This window comes from Syngnathus scovelli, chromosome 12 (assembly GCF_024217435.2).
Source record: "Syngnathus scovelli strain Florida chromosome 12, RoL_Ssco_1.2, whole genome shotgun sequence".
Lineage (NCBI taxonomy): Eukaryota > Metazoa > Chordata > Actinopteri > Syngnathiformes > Syngnathidae > Syngnathus > Syngnathus scovelli.
This window is the reverse complement of record NC_090858.1, coordinates 10,149,633-10,171,114: the sequence shown is the minus strand read 5'-3', so window position 1 is coordinate 10,171,114 and position 21,482 is coordinate 10,149,633. Positions and strand designations below refer to the sequence as shown.

General features: G+C 40.5%; 1 protein-coding gene across 2 annotated transcripts in view; it reads right to left on the bottom strand.

The window, feature by feature from the left end:
• zmp:0000000755 (phosphofurin acidic cluster sorting protein 2) overlaps nucleotides 1-21,482 on the bottom strand; it is a 33,555-nt gene that overhangs the window by 2,566 nt on the left and 9,507 nt on the right. The window contains exons 2-24 of one of the 2 annotated variants that reach the window (XM_049736404.2): nucleotides 18,123-18,210; nucleotides 14,846-14,935; nucleotides 13,601-13,726; nucleotides 11,926-12,088; nucleotides 11,101-11,192; nucleotides 10,752-10,832; nucleotides 10,392-10,451; nucleotides 8,830-8,981; nucleotides 8,601-8,694; nucleotides 7,847-7,930; nucleotides 6,507-6,634; nucleotides 6,236-6,368; nucleotides 6,026-6,130; nucleotides 5,801-5,907; nucleotides 5,151-5,305; nucleotides 4,979-5,089; nucleotides 4,325-4,427; nucleotides 3,056-3,088; nucleotides 2,130-2,172; nucleotides 1,941-1,983; nucleotides 1,576-1,714; nucleotides 1,230-1,453; nucleotides 376-489 (exon numbers count right to left, since the gene is read on the bottom strand). In XM_049736404.2, coding sequence (XP_049592361.1) covers nucleotides 376-489; nucleotides 1,230-1,453; nucleotides 1,576-1,714; nucleotides 1,941-1,983; nucleotides 2,130-2,172; nucleotides 3,056-3,088; nucleotides 4,325-4,427; nucleotides 4,979-5,089; nucleotides 5,151-5,305; nucleotides 5,801-5,907; nucleotides 6,026-6,130; nucleotides 6,236-6,368; nucleotides 6,507-6,634; nucleotides 7,847-7,930; nucleotides 8,601-8,694; nucleotides 8,830-8,981; nucleotides 10,392-10,451; nucleotides 10,752-10,832; nucleotides 11,101-11,192; nucleotides 11,926-12,088; nucleotides 13,601-13,726; nucleotides 14,846-14,935; nucleotides 18,123-18,210 — 2,468 coding nt within the window. The remainder of the gene's footprint in view (nucleotides 1-375; nucleotides 490-1,229; nucleotides 1,454-1,575; nucleotides 1,715-1,940; nucleotides 1,984-2,129; nucleotides 2,173-3,055; nucleotides 3,089-4,324; nucleotides 4,428-4,978; nucleotides 5,090-5,150; nucleotides 5,306-5,800; nucleotides 5,908-6,025; nucleotides 6,131-6,235; nucleotides 6,369-6,506; nucleotides 6,635-7,846; nucleotides 7,931-8,600; nucleotides 8,695-8,829; nucleotides 8,982-10,391; nucleotides 10,452-10,751; nucleotides 10,833-11,100; nucleotides 11,193-11,925; nucleotides 12,089-13,600; nucleotides 13,727-14,845; nucleotides 14,936-18,122; nucleotides 18,211-21,482) is intronic. The other variant, XM_049736405.2, reaches the window with a different exon arrangement.

The following is a 21,482-nucleotide window of genomic DNA, read 5'->3' as shown; positions in this document are numbered from 1 at the left end:
GCATTTGGTCTTTCAAAGATGATCAACAGTTTCAGATTGAATATTGACACTTGGGTTTTGTAATTTAAAAAATATATATATATTGAACAGAACCTTTATAGCCAGAATGTGTTGTTGTCTATCACAAGCACGGCAATTATTTGCATGAAAAACACCATAGGTGGGCAAAGTAGAGCCTGTATTTTTTTTTTTTTACCAATATATACATACATATATTACATTTTTGGTTAATAAATCATAAAATAATTAAATAAGACTATAATTCAATCACGAGACTGTTATTTTATTATTATAATAAATAATTTTAGAAATTATAGACCATGGTAAAGGGTGGTGAATGTATAAACTAGTATCAACACCAGGGGGCAGTGTTACCTCTCAGCATTGTGTGCTGGTGCTTGGCAGTGCAGATCAACCTGCTGATTCCGTCGATCACTTGGCTCTTGGAGTCCAGCTCTTTCTCTTTCGGCTTCTTGCTGAGAAAAATAACTGGAGAGAGGAGCAGAGGATGTCATGTACAGGTTTTTAACATTTTCAAAGGAAAGTGAACCCATGCTGCTTACATGGAAGTTGGACAAGTGAACAACAAGATCATCAATGATGCTACATTTACATTAATTGAGTTGTACTCTTTAGAATAAAAAGCAATTACAATTACAAGGAAAGAATATGTACTACAAGGCTAAAATATAAGAGTTGTCCTACTATCATGAGATTTTTTTTCCAAACAAAATGTGCAGAAACAATATTACAAGAATAAAGTGTGGGGATGAAACAAAAATATAAGAAAAATGAAGATTACAAGAATAAAGAGACAATCGAGGACCTTATCACATTACGCTATAGTTTGTTTTTTCCAGAAAACAGAAAAATCTGAACTGATCATTTCATTTTATAATCAATTTAGCAGAGGTGACCATCAATAGGCAAAAAAGGTAATTTTGGTGGTTATTTTAACATGGTTTATGTACTGTATACACTCACAAGATTATCATCAGTGTGAGCAGGAATTTTGCTGTTACTCAACGAGGTTATGGCAGGTCTCAACATGTCTCAGGCTGTTGTTTGCATTTCACATGCATTCAAATTTATTCTCATGATATTCTGATTGTATCCCATCATAAATTTCCTTTCTTTCTTTTCCAGTAACCCCATTAGTTCATGTGATTTCTGAAATCATATCCATGTTGCGTTTCATCATGCACATCCCCCAGAGCCGCTCAATGTACCTTTCTTGTTCTTCTCCTTGGTGACAACAGTCATTGCCATGCTGGGTGGAGGGGTAATATCCCCCGCGCAGGGCAAGCGACTGACTTGGAGTGAGCGGAAGTTACTCTTCAGCGTGTTTTTCAGTCCCACGTCACGTTTCTCGCCCTCTTTTTTCTTCTCGGGGCCTTGCCACGTCCAGTAGTCTACCTGCAGGCCCATCACTTCACTGCCAGAACACGGAGAACTGCAAAAGGCAAACACTTTGAAGCACATACTCTAGCTGCTCAAACAATGGGGACAAAATGGAGAGTATTTTGCTCCTGTGTACAGAGTATTATCCGTTCAAGATAATTTTGTGTGCCTTACCCAGCTCCAGAAAGGGCAGTGGACACAGAGGGCGACTGTGGAGGTGTTCCCCCGATCTCCTTCCCATACGGACCGGCCGAAGGGGGGGTGGGGGACGCCAGGATGCTTGTGTTGCCCCCCATTGCATCATCAGAATCCACTGTGAACACGATAAATCATCTCAAGCAACATCTCCAAAAGATATCGACCCTTTTTCATGGCCTTGATAAGGAATTTGTCAAATGTGAGGATAAATTGTTCGGAATCTGAATGAATGAATCTCGCCACTTTCAGGCTGTTCAAGGGGTTCTTAGGTCGCCAAAAAAATTTGTAAATCAAGTAGTCTATCGTTAAGTTAATTGGCTTAGAGTTTGGGTCTCACTTACCTGAGGTTGAGAGGCTTTGCTCCACAATTCCAACTTTAACAACCTGCAAGCGGAAAACAGCAATTCAGTATTAAAACTCCTTTATCTAAAATTAATTACATTTTAAATTTTCTTAATTCAATGAATGAATGAATGAATGAATGAATAAATAAATAAATAAATAAATAAATAGGGGGGAAAAAATCTCACCCCAATAAATGGCACAAATTTCTGACAGGAGTCCTCGTCAGGGCTGTGGGGAGACAACGAAGAAGCTGTTAGCATGGCGGGAGACAGGGGGCGCTTGGGGCACGACAACACTCCAAGGTGCAACACTCAATGATCCTGGACAGGAGATGGCACCATGCCCCATCGCAGTAGAAATGGCACATGAATGAGATCATCTTGGGGAGTGTATGAGATGAATGAGAGGACCGCTCCTTACAACCGACGTTTATTGGGAAACTGCTCTTGCAAAAACAATGCTCGAAGTGACTCTGTGGCTGTGAGCCATGAATTCAGCACTACATGCAAAATCACCAGAGTTGAATTTCATTTAGAGATCACGATAAGAAGCATAAATGTACTGTAGTCTACCGTTGGGAATTTGTGCAAACATCTTTTCAGTATAACAATCTGGGGCTCTCCAACTCCATGTGTAGGTTGTCAGTCTTACCACCTCACACGTCTTGTTTTGTGGCACGACATCCCTTACCTTAAATACTACACTTCATGGACGAAAGTATTTGGACACGTGGTCATAACGCCTATGGAAGATGGTCACCGCTTCGCAGGAACAGTACAACAACTTCCACTTGTCAGGGAAAGGCTGCTTACAAGATTTTGGATGGAGTGTGTCCCAAGACTTGACCCAACAATCAATATGCTTATTAGTGGGCCTTTCATGCTTACTGAAATATGAACCTGCAAACCAATCTTGAAGGATCATTTTGAGGTTGTTAGGCAATCATCACGGCAAGAACACGCAGGACACGGTAGGTCACACAAAATCCAGACAGGACGTGCAGATCGACATCATGGTGAGTATCAAATGGGAAAAGGAGTGTTAAGACACGGCAAACAGCAGTGAGGAGAATACAAGAGGGGGGCAAAAACCAAAGAGTCAAATTAGATACCTGATGTAAAAATCAAAATACAAACTTCTTTTCCTTGAATGCAAATCAAAGGGGGGGGAGGGGAAGAAGGGATGCAAAAGGAGTTAAACCGTGTATTTGGTTGCCTCTGACTAACAAGGAAGCCACTGACATTTGTATCATCTTGATTGCAAATGAACATGTCTGCTATGAAAGAACAACAAACTTAAGTGACAATTGTTAACACGCATCACAGCAACCCTGAGGTGTGTGTGGTAATTGATGACTCATTCGGTATGTTTGGATGCACGTTGTGTGTTACATTTTAATCCACAATCCCTGGCGGCAATTTTAGGGACACCTGCGCAATGTGATGAGATCCAATATTAGGCCTGCACCAAAACGTCCGCCATTACAAAGAAGATAATGCTTTCGTTTCGAGTGCCACTGTCTCCCTACAGTGGGTATTAAAAAGACAACCCTATTAAAATGCCAATTCTTGAGGGGGATACAAAAAAAAAGAATAATTTTGCCATGAACTTGATTTCACTCTAGCATTGATGAAAAGAGAAGAAAAGCAGTAAGGGAGCCTGCAAGCGGGGGCAAGAGTAACATTTACAAAGCTGCAAGAATTTCTGCCAAGTATGTCCTACTTTTGATTTCACATATTCTTCATATAGGGCAGAAGGAATGAATGAAGAAAAATGCAAGAAAATAAAACAAGTGGGGCTAAATTTAGCAAAAACATACGAACATTCCGTCTCAACAAAAAAATGGGAGATTGTTTTATGGTTTATAGCCATTGTATTCCTTTGTTCAGACAAATCGCTTAAAATGTTTATTTTTCGTTATTTTTCAAATTTCAACTCAGCTTGAAGCAAACATGAGTGACCTAACACATGAGCTAGCGACATTTAAGATCTTGGTGCACTCATAGTGTTTTATGGTTTGATGAAACCACTTTTATGGATCAAAAGCACTAGTAGTATCGGTACTTGGTATCTATATCGGTGACTTATCAAAAAAAAAAAAAAAAAAAAAAAAAAAAAAAAAAAAACTTGTAATGGTATCGCTCATAAAAAAAGTAGTATCAAACATCCCAAACATTAGATTACGTTGATTGAAAAACTAAATGATTGCTAATTCCTGGAACAGTTCCAGAATTGGTCAACTCAATGAGAGGATTAAAACGGATCACCATATTATATTTGGAAATCACCCAGACAGACAAAGACATACATGCATATCCACAAACGCACACTTCACGTGAAAACGCTTCTTTTTGCGTCATATTTCTAAAGGTGACTTTACCTCTTCTGTTTGTAGGTGAGCATGGCTTCAGAGATGGGAAACTGGTGGGACACATTAGCACCGGCCAGATACTGAACAACCCGCCCTGCGACGTCAATGTTATCTGCATGTGGAGCAAATAAAACAAGTGGTAAACAACAGGGTGTGGACAAATCATTGAATATAATCATCACACCGGAGCGCTTAAAAGCAATCATTACCAATTGTGATTCAAAATACCGGCTACAGGTGGCTAAGAGTAATTCAAAAAAGAGACTAGAAGAAAACTGAAAGAAAATAAATCCTACCAACATATGCTCTCATGATGATGTAATAAAGCAAGACACTTGCGTTCAATTTAATAAGCCTCCTAATTCAACATTTGGGGTTAAATGTTGAGCCTGTTAATCTTCTTACGCAGCTCCAGCGAGGGAGCAGGGTGGAGCAGTGACGCCGTGAAGCAGAAACATCCCGTCCACCGAAGCACATTGCGGCTATCTTTCGCAAATGGAAAACATCATCTTTCCATTCATCAGCCCCTGACCCATGCTGTGGCCCCACTTATTCCCTCTTTCAAGTTGACCAAATATCTGACCCGCCTCTATGCTTTTGTGGCCAGATAGCGGAGGTGTACCTCATCACTGACCACGCGTGTCCGCATGAATTGCGTCCTACCTGAAGCGGGCCGTTCCGTCCTGCAGAACAGCTCCCTCCATGCTGTGTCCATAAAGATACTGTTGAACTTGCTGTCAAACGAGGCCACATACTTGGCCAAGGGATGAGAGCCTGTGCAAAAGCAAATGTCAGCATAGGGTTCAATAAACAAATGGATTTGAATGGTTATTACCAATAGGGATGACCAGGAAACGTATGTAACTGAGCCAGTCAGGGGTCTTGTTGGCCAGCTGCTCCACAAAGAACCTCAGGATGGTGCTCAGGTAACTTTGGTCACCTGCAACTGCCACTTTCATTGTGGGCGGAGTCTGTGCATTGCAATTACAACTACAAGGGATAAGAGAAAAAAATCAATTAAGACAATTATTTTCGCCATTCACCTATGGCAGTTGTGTAAAATCAAATAAAAAAATTAATTAAATAGAATTATATCCATTTTGCAGCCCAAATTTAGGTGTTCTCAGTCTATGTGGGGCTTGAGTGGAGAGGGGGGGGAAAAAAAAAGTTATATAATGGGTACTCTTTGCGATGCCATTTAAAGCGAAATCCCAAGAGACAATGCCGCTTATCAACTCCACAACTGTTCATGACTATTATGTGACATGGTCTCATCAACTGAAAATATAGAGAAAGCTAGGTTGAAATTGAAAATGACAATAAAAGTAACACAGCTTGGCATACAAATGCCATACGTTTCCAGGAGAAGACAGCTATCTTGCTGTGATGAATATCCGGGACAGCATTTTTGCCACGTAAGATGTAGTACATTTTGCTGATCTATTCCCTGCAGCCATGATTCATGAATAGTCATGATCGACTCACAATCTCTGGATTCGAGTAACGATGGTGTTGAAGGCAGCCTGGACATCTGCAGCTGAGCAGGTGGACACAATGGGCTGGGCTTGGTCATGGAGCAACTCTGCGACATACTGTATGGTAACAACACACAGATGTTATTCAAAAAGGGTGCTTGATGGGTTTGAAAGAAAGAAAGAAAGAAAGAAAGCAAACTATTTGAAGATGTCGAGTGTCCAAGCATTGACTGACCTGTCCTTGCCACTCCAGAGTGTTGATGAGAATGATGCTCTCTGGCAAGCGTTCATCAGAGATAAGGATCTGGTTCAATTGGTCATACACAGACTTCCTGGGGACCTTTTGGATGAATCAGTAACATGGAATCAGAACGTGATACATACCACATTGTATTTAAGCTTAAAAGAAAAAAAAAAAAAAGTGAGCAAATTTTGTCTTGGGTACCTGTGGTATGAGTCTTGAGTCTGGGGAGCACTCGCTATCTATACTGCTGGTGCGGTCACTTTGGGCCTTGGAATTCTGTCTGTCTTTCATGGAGGTGCTGCGTGGACGTCTCTGAAGCCTGTTCTCCATTTTACTGAAAAGACCAAGAACAAGAATCTTAGCAGGAAGCTATAAATAAGAATGCAGCTGTTAGTCATGCATGCAATAGCGATTGTACGAATTGAGAAAGACGTTGCGTGCACAAATCCAGATGCGGTGCTCGGCGGAGTACCTTGGAGACATGTGGTTTTGGGATTCGGTCTTGCAAAGCTTGCCAACAGTGCTAGTCATCCGTTCAGTGTTGACGTCCCAGCTGCTCACCTCCCCTGGCCCTGGCCCGCTGTCATCGGTCTCTGGCTCCTAAGCCAAAAAGAAGAAAAGACAGTGCTGATGTTCATCACATAACAGTTTGTGTCAAGCCTCGGTTGTTCTCCCAAGCGCCTCCTTTGCATCTTGTGAAAAATTTGGAGATAGCATTTTAGAGTTGTGGAAAAGGAGCTGGGTCAGAATGTTTTGGCCCCGTAACGAGAGCAAAAAGTGCAGTATTTGAGATGTTGAGTTTGAAGAAGGTTACTGGTGTGAGGCAGAGGGGATTGGCAAAACTGTACTTGGGAGAGGGAGAGCCAAAATAGAGACAGATAAGCAAGCATGGGGAACAGCACATTTTCAAGGCTATCTACAGTTGATCTTGCAAGCGGCTGCCTCGTCTGATCTTCTGATTGGGGCTAACAATGTCAGTTATTTTGTCATGAGGAGATTATAATTCATCAGCAAGCATCATATCTTGAACAATCCAAGAATGTGCAAAGCTATATGTACTGAACTTGTGGATCAACAGAACAAGACGCAAAAGTACATTTCCAACCAATCACCCTCTTTGGAAACCTGTGCACAATTTCCATTGTACGACAAACAAAGGACTGCTTCATTGGAGATGACAATAACGTACCCCACTGGGTATCGTCTGATTGTTTAATTTTATTGTCCTTGCTTCATAAAGTTGTGGACGAAACAATTTGGTAACAACAATAAGGTCTGCTCAATTAGCTTTTAACTGTCAGCTGTCTTTGCCAAATGGTGGTTGCTCAAAACAAGTTTCCTGGCTCAGACCACTCTTATTATTTGACTGTGGGGCCTTTTTGCTTTATGACTAATATTGCACCTAGACCATTAATGACATTTGATTATTAGGGAATGCAATCTGATACCTTCCAATTCTACCTACTTCGACTATAATATTTTCTGGACCCTTATATTTGGAGTTCGTAAAAAATCTGTAAGATTTAATTTCACAACTAAAACAAGTACCATCTTGAAACCAGCCAAGGAATTTAAAATATTTCAAATATTTTTCTTAATTGAATGAACTATTTGAATCGATGCATCGCGACATGTGTAATACCCCTGGCTTTGCACGCCCCCACCCCATCTTAGCTTCTTCCCGGAAAAGCCCAACACCCATGGGAGGCAAAGCGCACTCCAGTTTCAAGGGTAAGGGTGTGGAAAAGAAAAATGGAGAACACTATGCTCACAGGACAGTAGGGCAAAGAAAGTGCTGTACCAAATACATACCCCAATGGTTGTGTCTATGATGCTGTCCTCTTGATAGCGGGCCCCTTGCGCTTTACATCTGTCCACGGTGAGAAAGTCTCCACTCTGAATGGTGAAAAACACAAATTGTTGCGATTGTTTTCATCCACTGCTTTGCTATTTGTGTTTGACCTGAGACACTTATTTGACAAAATGGACGACTATTTACTTTGTGGAATGTTCTATGCTCTTTTGTCCAAGCTAAAATGGATTCCAACACATTTATAAACATCCCACCCTTGTCCTCCCCCTCACAAAGTCAGACACAACACGTCTCTCTCTCTTACTCTTCCGCTTTTGTCCCCATCCGGTCATAAATCTGGGTGGGAATGCTTCATCCAATCTTCTCTCCGAGCATGTGGGCATATTTGCGTGCGTTCGCATGTGTACGTCTTGATGATGGTGCAGAGGTCATATGGCGTCAGTCTCTATAAATACTCCAGGGGTGAACCAGGGTGGAACAGCAGCCCCTTCATCTTATCCACCAGCTCTACATTTCCATCATTCCCAAAATTTTTAGCATGGTTCTTGGGAATCCCAGAACCATTCAAGGCAACGGAGCCGCCAGGCATTTTACACACTGCCGCGGGGGCAATTACTTTACATAACACCGTTAACCACATGACCCCGTCCAGCACAACAAGAAGGAATAACTTTATGGCTATTCAGCAGGGCTGAAAAGAACCAGAGCAGGTTGTTATTGCTATAACAACTGAGGGCCTGGTGATCAACTTACAGCATATAACAGCTCTCTCGGTTGACTTTTTTGGCTGTGTATGCTTCCGATCTCTGTCTGGGAGCTGGAGTGAGACATTCCCTCGAAAAACGGCCTGTAAAAAAAAAAAAGGGACATTCTGAATAAAAACAGCTCCATCGCTAGGAACGATTTGGTCGTTTAATTAATAATTGGGGAGTTGGAGATTAATCACACTTTAATTTGTTACACAGAATCAGGGCAAACTCACTTAAGCTTAGGCTTGGGTGTGCTCAAGACACTTTCATTGTCCTCCATCTCGGGCCCGCTGTCACTCTGGTTGTACACCTCCAGACTGTCGTAGAGTAAGTCCAAATCTTCCTCTACTTCCTGGGTCTGGTCTACCGGGTCAGAGTCCAAGACCTGCCAGACACGATAGACACATTGTCAACACACGAGTAAGCTTGTAAATATCACAGATTAAAAAAAAAAAAGAAAAAGGGGGGGGCGGGGGGGTTGACCTTGTCTGCACGCTTGCTAATCACGGCTTTGCTGATCAGATAAACAATTGTTGAAAATGATGACTGCTATGAAAAGGAGAAACTGTTAAAACCACTACGTCTATGACTGAAAGCTAGCCAATCAGATGCGCAATGCTAAAAGAGACCTGCAGTGATGAACTTTGATCTGCAGTCTTCACAGTGGGGAAGCGTACGTATCATAGGAAGTGCACACAGGCAGGCTTTGGGACTAATCGGGTGATTAATGCCACTCCACAAGTGCAAGAGCTGTCAGGGAGCAGATAAACACAGTCTGTCCTTTTTCTACCTCCTCGGCTTTGTATTTATAGAACGGCGGCCGTGCATGCTGTCCGGCCAAAAGGAAGGGATTAGTGACAAGCAGTGTGATAAAGATCATCAGGCTAACTGAGGACTGGCCAAACACAGTCAGAACGCAGTGAGTGACTCAGAACGACACCGTTGACTTCCATTAATATAAACTGGGCATTGATCGCTCGGGTGAAGTCGGCCTGTGTTCAATTTGATCACCAGTGAACTGTGACTGGCAAATTGGTCTCCAAACAGTCTCAGTCAAGAGTAAACACTCAACGGTAAAACAAACAGCATCAGAATAGAGGTTTGGTCTTTAGCAGTGTGTGAGCAAATCCTAAAAACAAAGCAGATCATCAAGATTTGACGACACAATAGGGTTGCTTATCCTTTAGCACAGATTATGTGCAAATTGATATATTGGAGTCGGTGTCTAATTCCGCTGTTGAAACAAATGCAAGCCATTCATTTGAAAGGCACTGTATAAATCTAAGCTACATAATTATTCTTATGTATTATATGTTCTATTTACTGCATTGATTTAAAAAGACTGCTAAAATGGTCATTGGAAATCTAAACACGATCCAACATTTATCATTAGATTAAGTCGTGGAGATTAAAGCCCTTAATGGATTCAGCATACAAATCATTGCTGATGGCAATTTATGACTCATACATCCATGAGTGGAGTGGGGGATAATGCAACCAAGCACCATAATGATGCTCCAAGCTCTTTTTTTTTCACAGGCAATTCTTCGCCTGTCAGGAATACATTAGCAACAACCTAGCTTGCTGTTTAATGGGTCAGTACGGATAAAGATATCTTTTCCTACAGCAAATGAATGACTTGTCTTATTTAAGGCTAAAATTTCTAGCAGAGGTTACAAGAAATCTCATATGGGTGTAGTGTTACCCTCTAAAATTCACTTTTATGTGTTTTTGCTTCAACCTTGAACATATTCTCTTGGGTATCAATGAAATCAACTTGTAAAAAAAAACTCACCTCATCGGTTACCTTGAACCTCTTCAACAAGGCCACAAATTTTTGCTTGAAGTTTGGTTGCTATAACAGAGACAAACACAATTGTACACAGGTTGAAAGCACATTTCTACTATCGTGAAAATAGCAATCATTCTAATTCATAAATTCTCCCAAGAACCATTTTACGGATTACGCATCGACCACAACAATCATTTTAGTTGACTCCAAAGAAACCACAGATCTCATTTACATGCTACTCCGCAATCTACTAATGGCTTGTACAAATGGGAAACCCTTAAAAGCTTCTGAGTCAGAAAACAACTGTCTTGGCTTATTCTTGTGGTCAATGATTAGCCAGTAACAGAAGAGAAGGCAGCTAACCCTCGTCATGGAAGTGGTCCGTATCATTTTCCTCCGGGCTTTTTTGGGCTTGCGAAGCTCATCATCTTCATCATAAATATCCTGAAATAGACGGAGGCAAAATAAATGGTCGCACTCTATGTATGGTTATCATAGTGATTTTTAAGAATTCCCTCAATTGTGCATTTTTTTGTTGCAATACAAAGAATTCAGATCAAATGGAGTAGCTGCAGTCAGTGTCAGCATTAATTAGTTAACGTTACGGTGATGCAAAAGTAAAGACAGTTAATTCAATTCTGGGCCATGAATATGATGCATAAAAAAAATAAAACAGCATATACATAAAACATATTTTCTTTCTGGCACTTACCTGGCCATGAGCCGCATCATCACTTGCTTCTTGCTCGGATGAATAACTGTCATCATCCTCTTCAGAATAGTTGTCCATGTCCGGGGAGCGGTCTGAAGGAAGTAAACCAGAAAAGAATTTCATCAATGAATACATTTACAGAAGTATCGTGTGTAAAACAGAAACATTACAAACTGAGGCCGGACGATATCCAAGGGCACTTGAGTTAATTACTTACTGAGTGCACTTTCCGTCCTAATTATTAAACCCATTTACATTGTTATTCACCACGAGGAAGCTACCGTTTGAATAGCAAATTGCATTGGTTGAATTTGAAACAAGCCATTTCTGACTGGGATTTTCTGTTCTTTTCAATCAACTCATTTTAGTGTCTGTGTCATTTTGTTAATGGGATTGGTGTCATAAAGGATTATTGCAAAGAGTAGAGCGATAAACGTTCTCCCAAAGTGACACAGGCTTAATACTTGGTACATGAGCTCATCTGTTATGTTTGAATGACCTCCTTAATAACAACCAGAACAGCGAGGGACCATCATAGCAGGATGAAGACGTGGAGCCTAAGCTGGGCCAAATATTTCCCCCACTGTCCAGAATTAGAGCAGTGTAAGGTAATAGGCCCGACATCTGCTCAGCTCAGAGATCAACATTACAACCATAGCAGAAGAGAGTAACATATTCTCAGGCCTACGTTAGGAAAGCATTATTAGACTTCACTCCCTCTTCATTTAGGAAATGGGATCCAGGTGTTGGGAGCAAAGAGAAAGTCTGAAGTGTCAGTCAGGATTAGGCCGGGCCGCTTGTTGGGGGGGAGACGAGGGTGCCCACCTGAGGTTTTAGTCTTTCGACAAGCCTGGCCGCTACCGTCCTCGTGGTCGATAGGCTGGCTGGACAGAGAGTACACACTGATCTCCGCCACACGCACTGGCGCTTCTTTCACGTTGCTATGGAGACCAAGAATCAGGCCTCCGTCTGTAGGGTGTTGCATCACCTGAACATAAAGACATTTCCATAAAGTAAAAATTGATTCAGTCATTTCCATAACCTTCCCCCTGCATGGCTCCTCATATGTCCTCATACAATTAGGCCACGTTCACCTCATTTGTCTCAATAGCAAGTCCACTTTAGCTGAGATGGAATCATGCCACATGCAATTTTTGCATAGATCAATCACTCAGCGGACGTGCTGAAGCCGAGTAGAACAAATACTTCCTTCAACAGAGCGCGAGGAAGAAAGAATGTTATCTCTATACTTCACAGAGCCAACAGTGCTTCAGGAGAGGTAGCCTCCTCCTTTACAACAAGCAAATGATTACAGGCAGAGAGCGAAGCAATCTCTAAATGAATCTTCACCGCCACAGAATTGCTTATTTTCCTTTGTGATTGTAGAACAGACCAAAGCCAATTTGCTTGTATCATGAAAACATTGTAACAGTTTTATTGCTTTAGTTCCAATTGCTATCTGGAGAGTCGTTGTAATATTTCACAATATGAATCACTATACTGGGATTTCCCTCATACACTAACTAACTAACTTAGAAGCTCCATTTAAAGTCCATTTAAAGTCAGGATGAGTGGCAGGGACCAAATTGCTTGGAATAAAAAAAAAAAAAAAAGAAAAAATTGAGGAATACTCTTAATATTCAATTTAGTCTTATTCATTCATACAGGCCTTTGGGATGCTGTGCAATAGCTGAGTGCCATTCCAATCTATAGCAATGTATGCATTAACCTTGTTTTCACGAATTAATGTTAATGCTGAGGCTGCTATCATCTAACGTTGCATTTAGAAATGCACTTATGCAATCCTACAGCTTAATGGAGCGATAGTGGCATTCATTAACATCTATCTCTTGCAAATGTGAACACAGAATAAATATTAAAACATAGTTTAGAATTGAGAATCTACACCCCATCTCCATTTCCCCACTGTTCCTTCCCAAAAGCCTCTCAGAAACCTTAGGAAATAAGTCATGGAGTTTAGAGAGTCGCAAAAAGCATGCGGTTTCACTTCATGACCTTAATATGCGAAATGAACGCAAAACCTTTGCATGATGCAACAACGCCCATACAAGAATCCACTTTGGGTTTTACCCTTGTAATATGCAGAAAAACATAAATCCTCGCTAGCAGATTCTTAACCCCAAATGACTTGGATTGAGGACTTAAACAGAGCCACATTCCCATTAAATGAACATCCACACTGGGCCTTAGACCAGCTCTCGGTCCATTATTTGTACATATCACGGTTCCAAACGGTGCTTTCAGAAAAAGTACATCCAAAGCCAGCTCCAGATGGCCCGTAATCTCATGCAGCAGTGTGTGAGGAGCATGAATCATTTAAGTCAAGTGTAACACCAGAAGGGGAAACAAAACAAAGGTACATGGCGAGGAATACATGTCAATCACTGTCAGAATGAAGAGCAGAATGAATGCCTTCTTTAAAGATATAGAGACAACAGATCTGTCGGGAAACAAGACCATGCAAAGGAAACATCGGTACCTCGGCCATATTGATAACTCCCACAGCCAAAGTCTTGTAGCCCAGGATGGTTCGATTCTTGTAGCGTTTCCTCCTTTGCAGCATGATCTGTAGTCTGTTTGCATCCCTCTTCAAAAAATGGGGATACTACCAACCCCCCCCCAAAAAAAAGATTAGATTACATCATCTATTTTAAAGATCAATACAGTAAATGATTAAAGCAATGTGTCACGCTATCCTTACTGACAGTAAATGTTTAAGTGTGTGGAATTATACAGATGAAATAAAAAATAAAAAATAAACTTCCTATGACTTCAAAAATCCTAATTTGGTCGTGAGCCAAAATCTATAAAGGAAGCTCTAATGTGCAGGACAGAGCATGTAGAGCCCATAATTATTTTTCACTTTACTCAATTCTATACGAAAGCGTCTGCAGCTCATTTATCCAGTTTAATTTGTCTCACGTCCGTGACATTTTTAAAGCTTTTTTTTGGGCAGTCTCAGACCACTAAGCAGGAACTTAATTAATGTGGACCATAGACATCTGTATCAACGTTTCACTATTTTGTAGAATCATCATTCATTTGCAGCCAGAATGATTAATTATGTCTGTCATCAGATAATGAAGTGACTTCTCAAATAGGAAGGTAATATCCGGGTAGATTAAATTCAACTTGAAGACAAATAAAAGTCTAATAAATGTTCAATATGCTGATTCAGCAACGTCAATTTATTTCAAGAATGTTAGATTACCGTATTTTCCGCACTACAAGGTGCACCTTAAAACCTCCAATTTTCTCAAAAGCCGACAGTGCGCCTTATAATCAGGTGCACCTTATATATTGACCAATATTGAGCCACTATAGCAGGCGGGTCCAAAGTCCGGCCCGTGGGCCAAATGTATATATCTTATATATGGACAAAGTTTCAAAATGGGCCATTCATTGAAGGTGCGCCTTATAATCCGGTGCGTCTTATATATGGACAAAGTTTTAAAATGGGCCATTCATTGAAGGTGCGCCTTATAATCCGGTGCGCTTTATGGTGCGGAAATTATGGTACTTCAAAAGTCACCAAATACAAAATATTTGTTGGTCAAACTCTCATGTACAAACAGAGCAATATTAACACACAGTTCTGAAACACAAGAAACACCAGTGAGGTTGCAAAGGGTACCAGAGTGGCTACAAGTTTGTTTCCAATTATAGTTGTCAAGTAACTGCCGTGTCAGTGTGATAATTCACAGCACAGTGATAGAGTGCTTGCCTGTAGTGAGAATGTCAGTTCCAGATCTGTCTCCATGAGTCCACTGGGTGGGAGGACATATTCGTTGGATCGCAGAAGACGCTTCGAACCCTGGAAGAAAAAGTAGCACTTTGTAATGCAAGTCAAGCTTCCACATTCTGGTTTGAAAGTGAGTGTGGTATCAAGCAAATCAGTGGACCAAGGCAGATTTTTTTTAATTGTTTTCTCTCAATGAACAGGCACAGGCACAAAGCGAGAAAGTCTGATTTCAGTCCCAAACTGGTTCACACATTTATGCAAAGTCACACCGTGTGGCAACCCAGTACAAAAAGTCTTGGACTCTTTCTCTGCATCTTATTACCATAACAGCAACGGAATGGAAGAGAGTTGGTGTTTTGAGACATACAAACAAATAGCTGTTTCAAAATAAGCATTTCCTATCAAAGATTCCCTAATGATTTCAAGACAACCATTGACTTTTTCTTTTTGCCAAGCTCTATGAGCTATCACAATAATTTCACAATGTCATAAAGGAAAATGAGCAAAATATGTATAATTCTTCCATCATCTAACATCGGGTTCAGTTGGTACACAATGGCCAAGAGCAAAATTGTTGTCACTTAGACTGCTGAGAGGAAAAACCCAGACCAACATTTGTGCTGTAAGAAAATGTTGTACACCTCCCACTCTGCAAATGCCTACAAGGAAAGTCACTGCAATCCAAAACAGAATGTTTTATTGGCTTGCTCTTCCTCTCCACTGATCTCATTCTTGTAGTACATGCCTAGGGATGGACAGAAAATAAATAACCTGAAAAGAAAATGCAGATACAGCCCCTGTCATTCGAAAATCTATAAATGTCATGTTGCAAATTGTACAGATTATTTTGAAATGTAAATACAGTACTGTTTCTAAAACAATGCTGTTTCTCAAAACATGGAATACAATTCAGTTGTTTAATAACGTGACAATTTCAAACACGTATCTTGCAAATCCCCGTTTGCTAAAACTCCCAATCTCTGCTACAACAAAAGTAGATCTCTGTAAAATGCATCCATCACTGTGATGAAATACCTTGTTGAGAAGAACATACTGTCTCAACCTAAACAGCACTGGCTTTATATCAAAAAGAGGGGTGAAAAAAGAAAAGAAAATCACAGTTTGTGTCTGACCTTGTCAGTAGTGCTCCACAAAAGGAGCTCTGTATGTGCTCTTTTATCACGCTTCATAGCTGGTACGATGAATTAAGACACAAAAGCACTCTCTGAAAGCCTGAGATGCATTTTCAATACACAGCCTTGGCAAGAAATGCTTGAACTCAGTGTCCTCATCACCCACTCGCCCCTCGCCCCTGTGTTCACTAACAAGCCTTTCCTCTTGTCTTTATGCACCAAATGATGAAATGTAACAAGACTGACCACAGTCAAATGCCCCATTTCTACACGATGACATGTTTGTGTTTGGAACTAATACCACATCCACTATATTTGATTTTCTAAAAGGAAAGGACTGATGGTTACGATCTAAAGGACATAAAAGTATCAAAGGTCTTTGTAAGGGGGACAGGGGGGTCTTGATCTACTGGCAGTGACACTGTAGTTTCCAGGGTGAGAGACAGAAAACTCTAAAGCTTCATCTCCACCAAGTTGCATGATTGGTCCAAGTTAGGTGTGCATGTTCACGTTTTAAAGAGTGCAGATTGCAGTGGTACACTTCGAGTAGATCATCATCTCTCCAAGGTGGAAACAGTTTTTCAATCCAGAGTGTACCCCACTTCTCGCATATATATAGCAAGCTGGGATAGGTTCCAGCACACCCGCTGAGACCCTAGCGAGGATAAGCGGTGCAGAGAATGGATGTGTGGATTAGTTCTCGCTGTTTGGTTGCTTTATATTGTGCATGATGCCAGCATGAATAAATGGCAAGAAACAGTTGCATGACAGTAATGGCGTGACACGTCTACATTAACGCGCACGTGCATGAGTAATCCTGCCAAGCCACGGCCCTACCTCTTATTGGTCCAGAGGAGGGGAAGAGGACAGATTCTGCACTGCTGTCAGCAGAGATGAACTTTCATGATTTGAGAACCATGTACCGTATTTTCCAGACTATAAGGCGCACCGGACTATAAGGCGCACCTTCAATGAATGGCCCATTTTAAAACTTTGTCCTTATATAAGGCGCACCATTAATGCATCATGTCAGCTTTTTAATCCAAATCAAATCATTCTCCATTTCATCTTTTTTATTTCAACTTCAGACGCAACAAATTACTTTATAATCACAAAATAATGACCCATAGTCTTTTTGATTCATGAGTCATAGTCTTCAGTGGGCCACTTATGATGGACTTCATGACACAATGTTTCGGGCCAGTTTAAATTTAGGAATTTGGTCCATATATAAGGCGCACCGGACTATAAGGTGCACCGTCGGCTTTTGAGAAAGTTTTGGGTTTTTCAGGAGCGCCTTATAGTCCGGAAAATACGGTAGCTAATGGGTGAACAAAGAAGTACTAGAACGTAGGGAACAAACAATTGCTCTTCATTAAAGAATCTCAAGGAAATTTAATCATCTTTCTGTTGATGAAGGCTACAATCTCTATACTGAGACTGCCGAAAAATCCAAAGAACGTTTTGCTCGGTGGGGTTAAAAGGCCTGTGATAAGTACGTAGAACAAACACTTCCCAGATGTCATAAGAGAATTCCAACACATTAAGATTTTATTATCACTATCACTTGTTTTGATGCAGCGATTGGATTGAGTTCAGCATACAGATATTTTGAGACTGAAGGATCGTTTTCTGGCCTGTGCAATCAAAGTAACCGCTCAAAAGAAATTAGCCACAGACGTCATACCCTCTAGTCATTTCTTTCACTCATGTAAAATCTCATTGTTCTAACTAAGCAGTGACATTTAGTCATGACATTTAACACAGTAAAACACAAAGCATACTACATGGTGTTGAATCAGTACAATCGATTATTTTTCTTTTGACGTTGACTCATCATGAGTCAACACCTGCTTGGCCCGCACCCCCATAAGTCATGACTACAACATTCTAAATCCGTCTTAAGGTGCTAATGCATCTGCCTAGACTAGTAGTAATGCTCGTCTGCTATTTAAAGCACGTGAGTGGATGTGACATACCAGAGCCGCCTGCGCTAAGAAGGCTTTTTATCAATTGGCAGGATTAGCTGCATGTCTTATCGTCAACCAGGCTTGCGATTATGTTAAACGGGGTGCAGCACAAGCAAAGAATTGAAAAGCAAGGTTCAAAAGATTACATCGACTCACCTGGATTTTGACGGCAATAGACAGCGAGTTCAGTTCTTTGTCCAGTTCTTTGAGCACGACTAGTTTTTTCAGAGTGAGGCTACAGAGCCTGCAAGAGAGAGAGAGAAAGAAAGGTTAGAAAAAACATGAAAGAAAATTTGGACATTTTTAGACCTGCAGGTATGACTAAAAATGGAGCACATCCAAGTGAGGGCCGCGGAAAAACATTTATGTCATCAGCGAGCAAGTCTTTTATTTCGTCGCGCCAAAGTGATGCTATATTAGGGACTGATCAGATGGCCACAAAAAGCACAAATCGACTCACTGTAGTAGCGGGATCATAAGAGTATTTCTAAAGACGCTAGACAGCATTCATCATGACATCTGGAATTTGTGATGGGGGGGTTTTAGTGACAGAACAAATGAATACCAGTAGGGTCAAACCACATTCAAATTCTTGCCTTTTAGAGCAAGGGAGCAACTTCCAAGTCAGGTTTGCTCAACTTCCTCATGACCTACTTTTACCATCACTCCTGTTGCATGAAATTATGATCAGTCAAAGGTGAGTAAGACAGACAAAGCAAACAACACCCACTACGTCTGAGAGCCGCTTTCCAAGTCAACCAAACTCCCTGCTAGGCAAGTGTGATTCGGGAAGGCACAGAGAAAATGAAATGACAGTCTCGGGTGGTGTATGGAGGAGCTATGTGTGAGTGTGAAAGTCAATGTGTGACTGCCCATCCTGTTACTTCACTTTTACCTCGAGGTTGCATTTACAACCACAGGAAGAGGGGAAAAATGGCCTTTTAACAAGCAAGTGTAGTTCTCTCTCTCTCTACTTCAGTGATTTCTCTAGGTTTGATAATGCTTGATGATCACAAAACATGTATTGCAATCATCTCGCCGTCACAAATTATAAGCCAATGTGTGAACATCAGAAACTAAAGACACAGTTTGTGAGTACCAAATGCAAATCCGTTTGGGTTTGGAGTAATCAAACGTTATACCTTGGAGAATGCGACTCGCCTTATGGTGAGGATGAGTCACCGGCAACACAGCTCTATGTCAGCAGGGGGGAGGGGAAGGCAGAAAACACGTCTGATGGTTCAACAACATCTCACTCGTCACAGCTCGCTCGGTTACTCTCTCTTTCTCCGACTGTGATTCACATGTAATTAAAAAGGCTGCAGGCAGTGAATGGGAAACAGGAACCACTGCTTTTATTTTTTTTTAAATCAGAGGTGTTATCTGCACTCCTGTCTCACCACTGGCTTGTGTTGAAAGTGTAAAGTCAAAGCCATCTGGCCGGGTCTGGTTTCAGCGAGTTCCTGTGATCAGATTTAGTGCCAGTTCGCTCTGCTACCCAAACAGTGACAGACCAGGTGCTGCTCAAAATCATATTGCGTCAAAATGAAAATCAAAGTGTCTTTTATATGATCATTCCATGCTCGCAAAGTTGCAATACTGCTGCTGTTCACGGCAAAGATAATCCTACAGTGGGAAACAATGGTAGCTCAAACAACGTCAATAATAAAATACAAATATTTTTTGTGGGTGTTTTTTCTTAAAAAGACCACAAAAAAAAAAAAAAAAAAATATATATATATATATATATATATATATATATATATATATATATATATATATATATATATATATATATATATATATATATCGACTGAAGTCATGTAAACAAAACACTAAAACAGCAACATCAAATAGTGTTGAAATATCAGAGGGCTTTGTATTTTGGGACCCATATAATGAGATGAGTACTGAACTGAGCTGAGCCATACCGCATAGTGCAAAGGAAACATGACATTTGTTATTTCCAACCGCATTAGTAAACAAATAAAATTGTATTATTCATTTCTGTTAAATATTACACATTCGCGATGATGACTTTTGTGAGACTAACATGTATGAAGCGAGCAGTAGTTTTACTCGACTAAGCCAGTGGTTACATTTTCTCTAATGCTATACAAACATCTTGACCATCATTACTTCCTCGTCTGTTTTACCAAAACACGATCCATGTCACAGCTGGCATTATTAAATTCTGCATGGAAAAGCAATAAAATATATAGATCTTGGGAATTTCTCTAAAAAGGGTCTGGAGGCTTAACATGTAGTCTTGTTAAAACGCCATAAAATATGCAGCACTTCTCCATTATTACAGATTAAAGTCATGTTATTGTAAAGAACTTGTGGTGACACCTAAATGCGGTTTCACATTTTGTACGGTAAACATGAAGTGGGAACTAAAGATAAGAGATTTACTTTCTCTGTTTGCCAGTTGATAAGAACCCGTGGAAGGACCCCTGTTTTAGTTTTGCCGTTCGCACCGGGTTCAGCCTTTTTTGCTTAGGTGTCAAACTCAAGGCCCGAGGGCCAGATACGGCCCGTCACGTCATTTTGTGTGGCCCGCAAAGACAAATTGTGGATCGACTTCATGTGTCAATACTAAGATTGCAAATTGTCTTCACTTTTAAAAACTACAGATATTGCTAGTAATTTCTATTACCATTCATCTTTTTAAAATATTTGAACAGTTTTACTAGTTTCTGATTTCAGCTAGCTAGATTTCAGCTAGTTATTAATCAGTTTGTCGCGTATATTATATTGTATATAATATAAGGCATTGACAGTCATAATGGCTCTCAGAAGGAAACTATGAGTACAATGCGGGCCATGACAAAAATGAGTTTGACACCCCTGCCTTATTGGATCAACTCATCACTGTCGTAAAAGGATCTTGATGAGTCCATGCATGGTTATTAGTGTTAGACTGACTGCGGTCATCATGTATGTCATCATACAGCACCAAGAAAACAATTATGGATTTTCTTGTTGATGCTTTTTAAAAGGACTTTGGTTGATTGACAAACTTTAAGGGATGTTAGTTACAGTACTTGCAAATAGGAGTCATGCATTAGCACATAAAATTGTTTACTATTTAGGTTTGGAAATGTCCTTCCAGTCCACAGCCATGCAAATATGCATCAACCATGGGTGGAATAAAAACTGTCATGGTTGGGACTCATTTACAGTTCCAACCAGCAATAACATTTACTTAGTATATACTATATAGTTACACAACCAAAAGCTGGGGTAAAATGTCCAGTGATAGTGCCAAATAGGTGACTTAGCACCATTGAAGCTAATAGCTTTACCCTACATGGCAACACTATCTAAGCCCATTAGACTGACCTCATGACTGTCATTCTATCTAAACCAACTGTTGACCTTTTTAGATTGTAGAATGGAGCCACACTAGAATATAAAACAGCTGTTTAGATCATTTCCAAAACATTGATACTCAATAGTTTATTGTAAATTACTGCCTCTAATCCATTGTGTTTATAACCACCACTAATGTTT